The 11,159-nt window shown below is 23.2% G+C and overlaps 1 protein-coding gene across 1 annotated transcript in view; it reads left to right on the top strand.

Annotated features, from left to right (window-relative positions):
• LOC112599890 (nesprin-1-like) overlaps positions 1 to 11,159 on the top strand; it is a 76,356-nt gene that overhangs the window by 38,781 nt on the left and 26,416 nt on the right. The window contains 22 exon segments of the mRNA XM_025347014.1: positions 1,075 to 1,237; positions 1,328 to 1,477; positions 1,683 to 1,850; positions 2,133 to 2,303; positions 2,392 to 2,547; positions 4,318 to 4,470; positions 4,556 to 4,877; positions 4,981 to 5,156; positions 5,240 to 5,371; positions 5,444 to 5,638; positions 5,702 to 5,986; positions 6,561 to 6,938; positions 7,005 to 7,187; positions 7,280 to 7,486; positions 7,657 to 7,845; positions 7,905 to 8,132; positions 8,207 to 8,413; positions 8,480 to 8,572; positions 8,642 to 9,288; positions 9,367 to 9,551; positions 9,684 to 10,329; positions 10,392 to 10,704. Coding sequence (XP_025202799.1) covers positions 1,075 to 1,237; positions 1,328 to 1,477; positions 1,683 to 1,850; positions 2,133 to 2,303; positions 2,392 to 2,547; positions 4,318 to 4,470; positions 4,556 to 4,877; positions 4,981 to 5,156; positions 5,240 to 5,371; positions 5,444 to 5,638; positions 5,702 to 5,986; positions 6,561 to 6,938; positions 7,005 to 7,187; positions 7,280 to 7,486; positions 7,657 to 7,845; positions 7,905 to 8,132; positions 8,207 to 8,413; positions 8,480 to 8,572; positions 8,642 to 9,288; positions 9,367 to 9,551; positions 9,684 to 10,329; positions 10,392 to 10,704 — 5,347 coding nt within the window.

Raw genomic sequence — 11,159 nt, 5'->3', positions numbered from 1 at the left:
ATATTACGTATTGCTCCCTCCCAAATATCGAAAAATTAATTATATATGTCAAACAATGATAAAATTATATTTTAGTTTAGGCTGTTATTTTCATTTTTTATTTACTAATAATAAATATTACATTACTTCAATGGATAGTTCTATTTATGATTTTGTAATTACTAATTGCGTCAACTGACTGCATGATTACTGGGCGTTGATGTCATTTCATATTATAAATGGTAAATTGTAATCACCGGCATTTATAATATGCTTACTGGTATAACTCAAAAATACTTTATTCAGAATCGTTTTATTTTGTATTTTTGCCACTACTTGCTTTTAAATATTCACAGTGATATTGATTTTAGTCACTTAAGTTATTGACAGCTTTTTAAAAATCAAAAAAAAAAAAAATTGGATTATTTTTATAATAAATTTATATTTTAATTCATGTTTAATATTTTTTAAATGTTTTTACTAAATATTCATAGATAAAGAGTATTTTTTGCAATGTTAAAAAAAATTTATGGTAATATTTATAATATTATAGAATTATTGGATTTAAAATATTGTATGATGTCCACAATATAAAATACCCCCTCTCTCTAAAAATTACTCTGGATCCGCGTCTGTAGGTGACACTAATTTTAGGTAACAGGATACTTTTTATAATATTATAAATGTTCCTTTCTATCACAAATAATAAAAATTTTTAATGACTTTGCATGTGTTAAATAAAATATTTTGAACAAATTTCAAGCTACACAGCAATGGGGCTATTATAGGAAAGTTCAAAAAAATTAAAATTGTGTTATTAAACAAAAAACTTAATAAAAAAATTGAATTCTATTTTTTTTTAAATTGTTATTATTATTATTAATAAAGTATTTTGAATACTTTTTATATAAATTATTTGACTATATTATATTCTGATTATCAAGAAAATGTATTCTCTATAAAACCTTATTTTAAAAACCATTAATATTTTTATCTTTTTTTTTGCACAGTTATAAAAATATTTTAACTAAATTACATTTAGTTAAATGAATATAATATGTTGTAAGACAGTAAAATATTAATTTTATTTTATAGAACATCAATAGAAACTTTAGAAAATAAACTTAATAGTTGGAATGAATTTGATGTACTCAAAGAATCATGCTTAACATGGTTACGAGAAACTGATTATAAAATTCATGCTATTGATTTAAAAAATTCATTGCAAGAAAAGAAAACTCAGCTTGAAGAACTTAAGGTAATAGTTTTCATAGTAAATACTAAATATTTACTTTAATTTTGAATGCTCTACTAAAAACATTTATACGTTTTAAATTAATCATTTTAGGATTTACAAGGAGTGATTCGAGCTAAAGATTTTGAGATTGATTCAATCACAGAAAAATCCCAAAACTTATACACAATGTCAATGTCGACCAAAAATTCCCAGATTACAGAAATTGTTCAGAAATTTCATCAGCTTTCAATGAAAATTAAAGTAAATTTTAATAATTATTTTATTTTGTGGTTTCACAAATGTGTATTATCATAACAAATTTTGATATAACTAACAACAGTTAATAGAAAACTGCTTAATATGAAATTTAAATCAAAATTATAATATAATTCTCTTTTTAATTTTTTCTGCATATTTTATAGATGTGTTATTATTTGTATTTTTAATTATTTAAATTTTTAATAAGGAATTGGTTGGAAAATGGCAACAATTTGTAAATAATCACTTGGAATTTGAAAGCAGTTTAAGTGAAGCTATTATTTGGTTAGATTCTACGGACGATAAATTAACAAGCTGTACAAATTTCAAATCTACTAGTAAAGCTGATTTAGAAGAAAAACTTACTGTTATTCAAGTAAAATGAATTATAAATTTATAATATTTATTTGAATTATGAATTTGTAACATATAAATATGTATTCTACCATAATATACATATTTAATAGCTACCTACTTTGCAAAAACCAATGTGTATAATTTGTTTTTGAATTACTTCATAAGATTTACTGAATATGAAACATGAGTTTGAAATTCATAAAATGTATATTCTTAAATTATACAAAAATTAAAATTTTTAATGTGGACATAACATAAAATGTACAGAAAATAATATTTGAAAACATATATTTTTTTTTAGGAAATATTGTTGTATAAAGACGATGGTTTTAATAAAGTCCAAAATTGCATTGAAATAGCTCAAATAGTTTTAGCTAATACTGCGCCTGAAGGACACAAATCAATAAATGAATCGCTTACATCTTTACAAGAACATTGGAGCAGCTTAGCAACAAAGATGGTTGAAACTAAAGTAGATACAATATTATACTTAACTATAATCTTTATATTAAATAATCACACATTTTGTTAAATTATACTTGTTTAATTGAATAATATAGACAAATATTGATGAATCAATTCAACGGTGGTCAGGATTTTTAGAACATGTAAAACAAGAAGGAAAGATAATAGAAAAATTTGAGGATGTATTACCAGAGTTGGAAGAATTTCAAGGAACTATGTCTGAAAAAAGAGATCAATTAGAAAAATTAAAAGTAAATACATTATTTTTTTTATAGGTATAAATTAAGTTTTAATATATTTAATACTTATTATTTTATACCCATATTTAAATATGCAAGTTTTATTCACTATAGATAATGGATATAATTATATTATTTAAATGTATAAAACTAATATTTTAAATATTTTACAAATTTGGCATTTTTAGATTCTGAGTAGTATGAAGAATATATTGATTTTATAATAACATGTATTTTAATGTTTTTTATTTATCAATCATTATCTATTGGTGCAGTAAAAATGCTTCATTTTCAACTTTGTGAATAATTTCTTGTAGAAAAACCTTAAAAACAAATATTTTTACATAAAATTAGATTTTTCATTTAGTTTTCTAATCATGATTCAAAAATTAATTACCACAGACGCTTGAAATATTTACCAAATATTTATTTTATGTAAGCATTTATTAGTCATAAATTTGTGATGTAATTTTTAAAATAGTTTGACTATAATATTTATTGAAATTTGAAATGTTTTATTTTTTTTTTTTTTAATTTATGTATAATGAAGTATAACAAATTGTAGGCACGGTTTTTTATCAGCTATAATTATATCCCTCTTCCAATAATAATTATCAAAATTACATAATTACAATTCTTTTTATAAACATTTAAGGTTTAAATTTTTACAAAATTCATTAAAATTATGAAAATTTTAAAATCTAATATAAGATTTCTGAAGTGTTTTTATTCTTGAAATCTAAAAAAGTTTGCCACATATTAAATGTCTTATAATTTATAAGTGATAATAAATAATTAAATTTTAAATTTTGATGTCATTGGATGTTTATACTTAAAATAACGATTTCTGTAATTCAAAAAATGTTAATGTTAGAAAATTGAAATATTCCTTGATATTCTATGACATAATTTATAATTTTCTATATAAAATAATATTTTAATTATCTTTTAGTTATTTATAAAAAATTTAAATTGTTGAATATTTTTATATTTTTTTTAGTCTTGATAAAACATTTTATACTGTCATAAATCTTAAAATTGTAATACAAGATACCATATTACGAATTATTTTTATACTAATTTAAAAATGTTGAAAATTTATAGACATGATGATACATTTCAAAAACCTTTGAAATTTTTTTTTTACGAAATTTGTTAACATGAAAATTTGTAAATTATTTTGTAGTTAAATATTATTAACATTTTCAATTTTTATAGTCATATAATGTTTGAAATTTAAGATTTTTCAAAAGTTGTTCTTACAGAAACTTAAAAATCTTAGTGATATATACAAATATAAACATTTTAAGTTCATATTTCAGCAAAATTATATATTTAAACAAAAAATAATAATTTTAATTATTTTGTTTTAATTCAAAAATATTATTTGTAGAAAATTAATTTTCAGCTATTTATATTGTGTACAGTATATTATTGGTATTGATTTGTAAATTAATAACATCTACTAAAATTATATGAAATTATATAATACTAATTATTATTAGTTATTACTATTTAATGTACTTTTACAGTTTATTTTAGACCAAAATTAATTAAATCTACTGTATTATTAACAAAAAACAAATTACTATAAGCAATATAAATAAATAATAAAATATCCTTAGAAATATAGACTGACGACTATTTTTATTCAGAATCGCATTTATTTTATACAATAATTTATCAGTGAATTAAAATAATGTAACATATCTGTATTACTTTCTAAAGAAAGTGAGTTCCTAGATATAAAAATAATAAATATATTTTTATATTCTATTTTAGCATTTAGATGAAAAAGTCCGCTGTGAAAAATTAGAAATAGATTCATTGAAATCAAAAGCACATGAAATGTTAAAAACAGGACATCAAAGCAATGCTGTGGCAGAAACACAAGAAGTATTTAATAAGTTTGATCAAATTTTAAATAAAGTCAAGGTAATATATTTAATAATTTTAATATTTTTGTGTATAATTTAAAATTAATAAATAAAATAAACAATATTTATAATTTTAATTTTAGAAATTGCTTAATCAACGAGAGCAACAATATAAGGATCATAAAACTTATAAGGAAGCATACGAGGAACTATCTAATTTTTTGAATAGATCTCGAGATAAAATACCATCACTGAAAGAACGACCACTTAGTGATAAATTAGCTATTGAAAATGCGATAACACCATTAGAAACCTTATTAAATAAAAGAGCTCAAGGTGAATTGCTTTTAGATAACTTGAACACAATTGGAGGAATTATAATTGCAAGCACTTCTGAAAATGGAGAGAAAATTATAAAACAAGAAATTTCATCCATAACTGATGAATTAAATAAATTATTTGATGGTATGTCGAGAAAAAGATATTTATATATATATTTCTTCTTTTTCTTCCTTAGTTATATATATATATATATATTTATTTATTTAATTTTGTTCTTTTCATTTAGATATATTAACTCAAAAAGATAATCTTCATGCTATTCATACGCATTGGAGAGAATATAAAGATGAATATGAAAAATTATCAGATTGGTTACAACAAATTGATATATCTATGAAGGCAATTAAAAATACACCATTAGCGACGGTATTAGAAAAAACTGATCAAGTAAAACAAATACAGGTAGATAGATGATAATTATCATATAAAATTATAAAATCATTTTTTACAGATAAATTTATTTTATTATTTTTTTTTTTTTATAGGATGTGTTAGATAATTTAGAAAAAGGTAAATCTAATATTGAGAGATTTAATGAAAGTTCTGGACCACTTTTAAAATCTCATCTTGAAACCTATGTCAATAATCAGTTAAGACATCTTAACTCTCGTTATGAAGTAATACTTTAAAACTGATTTTATTTAATTATTTATAAATTTTAAAAAATATACTTAAAAAATATATTTTAGGTTCAAGTAAATTTGGCAAAGGATGTTCAAAGAAAAGTTGAGACAAACCTTGAACATCATTTACAGTATGAAAATTATTTAGAAAAAGCTAAAACGTGGATAAATAATGCAAAAGACGCAATTAGGCGTGGAAATGAAACAACAACAGCTAATACTAGTAAAGAAGTCTTGCAATCTCGCCTTGATAACATTTTGGTAAAAGTCAATTACATTTTATGCAGAATGAAAAATATATTAAAATTAAATTAACATCTATAGGAATTATTAAAATCACAAGAAGAAGGTCAATTAATTATTCATTCTACTGTAAATTCTGGGGAAAAAGTTCTGAGAAGTACCAGATCTGATGGAAAAGATTTAATAAATAATCAATTAAAAGAAATCCAAGTAGACTGGGATAGACTTGTGAAGAAAATAGCTACATCGAAAGTGCATATTGAAACGAGCCTCTTACAATGGGCAGATTATAATTCATCATATTCCCATCTAGAACAATGGATTTTAGATCGTGAAGCTAAACTTGACGAAGTTTGTGAACTTAAGGTAAATATATAATTTTTTTAACAGGCTTTTATAATAATAACTTTTATGTAAAAAAAAACATTGGATTTTTTCTTAAATATATATAAAATATATTTTACATACAAGAATAATTAATAATTTAATATTTAAAAAATGAAAATAGAATTATTAAAAATTCTCTCTTTAAGTAAGTTAACTAATAAATTAGAATCTTAATTTTTATTTTTATTAAAATAATTTTATAATTTTTTTTACTGGTTATAATAAGTAAAATTAATGATACTGCTATCAACAATTTTCCTTAATTTTTAACATAATATCAAATAAAATTGAATATATTTATTTATTTTAATAGATTGAATCTATAAAAATAAATGTATGTTCTTAATTTGTTACCTTGGTACAATGGTACTCTATTAACAACTAATTAAAAAAATACTAAATGTTTTATTATATTCATTGATGGTTTATCCTGAATTGTACTTGCATATTACAATAATATTATTAATTTAACAATGAACTATGAAGAATAGTTATTTATTCTTCTTAATAACTAAACTAAAATCTTAATTATATTAAATATATTTATTGTTAGGTATCAAAAGCAAAAAAAAATCAAGCTGGTTTTGGATCTCTAAGTATTGGAGAACGTAAAGCAACATTACGTCGAACAAATAGTATTGTTCAAGACATAGTTTCTTTTGAACCTATGATTCAAAAAGTGACTCTTAAGGCTGAAGATTTGCAGCAGGCTGTACCTGCAAATGAAATTACTAATAAATACCATACATTGAGTATCAAAGCAAAAGATCTTTATGAAAGACAAAAAGAAACTGTTAGATTACATCAAGAATTCATAGATGCTGGAAATGATTTTGCTGCATGGTTACGGTCAGCTAAAGAACGTGTTAGTAAAATATCTGAACCAACAGGAGATAAAGAAATGTTGAGTGCTAAGTCTGTTCAATTCAAGGTACTAAAATTATAATAATGATTGTGAATTTTGATTTTAATAACACAATTATTTGTTATGTTATAGGTATTACAGAGTGAATTACCCACAGGACAAAACAAATTGGAGTTTGCTCTTGAGAAAGCAGAGAAAGCTTGTTCCTTTGCTGATGAAGAAGAAAAAGAAATAATTGAACAAGAAGTGGTAATGCTTCAAGAAGAATTTGATATACACAATGACACTCTTCAAAAAACAAAAGCATTATTAGAAGTAAATTAATTAAATTTAACAAATCATCATCATTTAATTTTAACTGGTAATTATTAAGTTGTACATCATTAACTATTTATTTTTAAATTTAGGATGGCATATATAAATGGAATGACTTTGATGACTACTCTAAAGGTGCAACAGAATGGTTGAATAATACTGAAAAACTTGTTCAATCATACAATAAACTGCAGCCAAGTTTAGAAGGAAAAAAAGAAACATTAGAAGAATTCCAAACTCATTTGCAAACATTGTTTGATTGGCAGAAGGAATTGGATATTTTAAATGGAAAAGCACAGGTATTTCTAATATACACATATAATTTATTTTTAAATTATTATATTTTTCATGTATATGTAATATGTATATATATTTTTTTTTAAATTGTAAAAAATACTGTCAGTATATTTTCTATAAAATATTAATTTTTATGAATAACATTCTAATGTAATACTATACTTTTTGTCAGGTTCTATTGGAAACATGTTCTGACACACGTTTATCAAATTCAATCACTCAGATGACAACTAAATACAATACATTACTTTCTTTAGCTAAAGAAGTAATGCGTCGTTTAGAATTACATTATCAAGAACATCAGCAACATAATTCACTATATCAGGAATGTTTGGATTGGCTTGAAAGAACTCGAGATAAGGTATTTTTACTTAACAATTTGTTAAACAATTATTACATTTTTTTATTTGAATATTATAGTTAAATGAATGCGAAGAAATACCTAACAGTTTAAATGAAGTGAAGAGTAAACTTCAAAGCTTAAAAGTAATAAGGCAAACACTTGAACAAGGTCAAAATCGATTAAGATACATAATGGAATTAAAAGAAAAAGTTGTTCTAAGTACTGAACCTCAAGGCGTTGTTAAAATCGAAGAAGACACAGAAAATTTAAGACAAGAATTTGACAAACTTTCTAATAAAATTCAAGTTAGTAAAAATTAATTTTATTTGTGTAATCAAAATATAAGTTTTACTATTTATATAATTTTATAATATTAAAGGTTTGTAATAATAATTTAACATTAAAAGTATCACAACTTGAAGAATTAGAGAAATGTATAAAAATATTAAATGAATGCTTGGATGATATAAACTCTAAAACTAATGGAAATGATCTTGATCGACCATTAAATGATTTAAGTGAAAAGAAAACTGCATTTGAAAAATTGAAGTCTCTTCTCCATGAACTTAATACTCACAATGATTTAGTATGTATAAATTTAAATATATAATTGTATCTAAATAAGTTTTATCTTTAAAATAATGATTAATAGGTTAATCGCTTATTGGCCAATATTGACAATAAGTCTTCTTCGCCTTCAGAATCAATAACTTGTGTATCAAGATATAATAGTCTTATTGATATGGTAATAATTAATATTAAATCATGAATAACCATTCATATTGTATTATTATTATTTTTATTTTTATGGTAGATAACTAATAAACTAATGACTATGGAAAACCAAGTAGCTGAACATGAAGCTTATAGAAGTATGTTTATAAATGCAAATGATTGGCTAAGAAAAACTCGAGTTGAAGTTCAAAGTTGTGCTGATACACATGGTGATTATAAAGTTAATGCTTCTAAGATCGCTCAGCTAAAGAATATTGAAGAATCTTCTCAAAGTGGCGAAGGAATGATAAAAGATGTTTTAACACTAATTGAAACTTTGAAAAACAGTACTGGACCAGAAGGTTGTGATAAATTAAACCAAGATAAAAACCAATTAAACAGTGACTGGGATGAGCTAAAGCATTTTATTAAAGAAATTCAATCAGCATTAAATAAATGTGCTAAGGCATGGGATGATTTTAATATAGTATATAAGGCATTAAATGACTGGGAAACAGATTTGACAAATAAAGTCAACACAGCTTCATCGACAAACGAAGCATACACTCCAGATGATTTAGATCAATACAAGCTTTGGCTGCAAGAAATCATTAATCAAAATGTATCTATTGAAGAACTTACTGATCGGTGTGAATCATTAATGGAACTGAGTGCATGTAATTGGGTTAGGGATGACACATTAAAAATACAATCATCATATACAACTTTATTAACTATTACTCAAGGGTAAGGATTTTTTGTTTTTGTTTTTACGAATAACTTTTAAAAAATGTGGTAATATTTATGTTTATTACTGTCTTATAGACTTGTATCAAAGGCAGAAAAGAGTTTAACTGACCATACTGAATTTATAGCAGCAAAAGAAAAAGTCGAAGAATGGTTAAATCGTGCTCATGGTACAGTTCAAGATTGTATTGGTGAAGGTGATTTAGATTGGGTAAAAGACAAACTACAAACAGTACATTTAGTTTCTTCTAGAATAACAGAAGGTACTATTGAATTATTTAAAGCAAAAATATATTTTTATGATTAACATTATGATATTAAATTTTCATTTTACCATGTAAACAACAATAATACTGTTATATGGTCTTTGTTTAAATTACACATTTAAATTTTAGGTCAATATTTAATGAATGGTATGCAGGAAGTTTTTACCAAAGCATTGAACAACACATTAGCTGCAGAAAGAAACACATTAGTTAATGCTATGGAAGAATTAAATAACAGTTGGAACAGTTTAAATATTGATTTAAATTCTGTTATTGCACATTTAAAATCTCTCCAAGCTCGCTGGGAAGAAAACAATGAAGCAAAAGATAATCTTGAGAAATGGCTAAGCTCATTAGAATCTAAAACTACTAAAAAGCATGATTTTAAAGCAGACATTGGAGAAATGAAAACGCTTCTCGAGAGATTAAATTATTCAATAAATGAGATTGATGAAAAAGAAACAGATTTCAATCATATTATCATTGAAACCGAAGAACTTTCAAAGTTCTGTAAAAATAATAATCTAAATACTGATATTCAACAATTAAAAACAAGGAAAAATATTCTTAAAGAAAAAACATTGAAACGTATAGATAGCCTAGAAAGTGAAATATCACAACATTCTAATTATTTACAAGCACTTCAAGAATCTGAAAAATGGTTATTACAAATATCATTTCAGTTGATGGCTCATAATTCCTTATATATCACCAATAGACAACAGACACAGGAACAAATAAGACATCACCAAGTTTTACTCAATGAAATTATTCAGTAATAAATTCTTATTGAAAATATGAAGGACAATTTTAATTAATTATTTTGTTTGTTCATAGGTATCAAGAAGTATTAGATGATTTAAAATCGAAAGGAAAAACTCAAATAGAACGTTATGTTGCATCTACACCATCAATTCAGACAATAGTTGAACAGCAATTGAGTAATATTCAAGATAGTTATAATTCTTTGTTTAACACAGCCCAGCAAATAAAAGCTAGACTCGAAGAGTCTTTATTAAAATTTAAACAATATGAAGATATGTTAGAAAGTATTTGGTCAAACTTGGATGATTACCAACCACTTATGAATAAAACCATAGATGATAATTGGTCTCTTACAGAAGCTAAAGAGCAATTAACTATTTACCGAGTAAGAATAAATTGTTATAAGCTTTTTTTTGGCATGTTAAGCAACAAAAGTTATATAGTATACACTTAAAAATAAAATTAAGACAAAGTTAAATTAAATATTTTTTTGAACTAAGAACATTGTTTTAGATACCTAGGTACCTATTGGTTTATCAATAATTTAATCAATCTGAACACATATTTTTAGTTTTCGTTTAACTATGGTAATATATCTATGTTTTCTTTTGTTATGTATTATAACCCCATATATTTTCAATATTTAAAAAACTTCCAAAAAAATTCAAAAATATAAAAATAACTTGATAACTAAAACAATTTGTTTTAAGAAAATTTAAATTAAAAAAATAATCCATAGTTTTTCATTAACTTATATCTTTATTTAATCTTTCAAAACAAAAAACTGTATGTGAAGCAAAGTTATAAGCATAACTTGTAATTTACATAAATTCAGAATAT

Source organism: Melanaphis sacchari, unplaced genomic scaffold (genome assembly GCF_002803265.2).
Source record: "Melanaphis sacchari strain LSU unplaced genomic scaffold, SCAv2.0 Contig564_pilon_pilon, whole genome shotgun sequence".
NCBI lineage: Eukaryota > Metazoa > Arthropoda > Insecta > Hemiptera > Aphididae > Melanaphis > Melanaphis sacchari.
The sequence above is the reverse complement of the archived record's forward strand: the minus strand, read 5'-3'. Positions and strand labels throughout refer to the sequence as shown.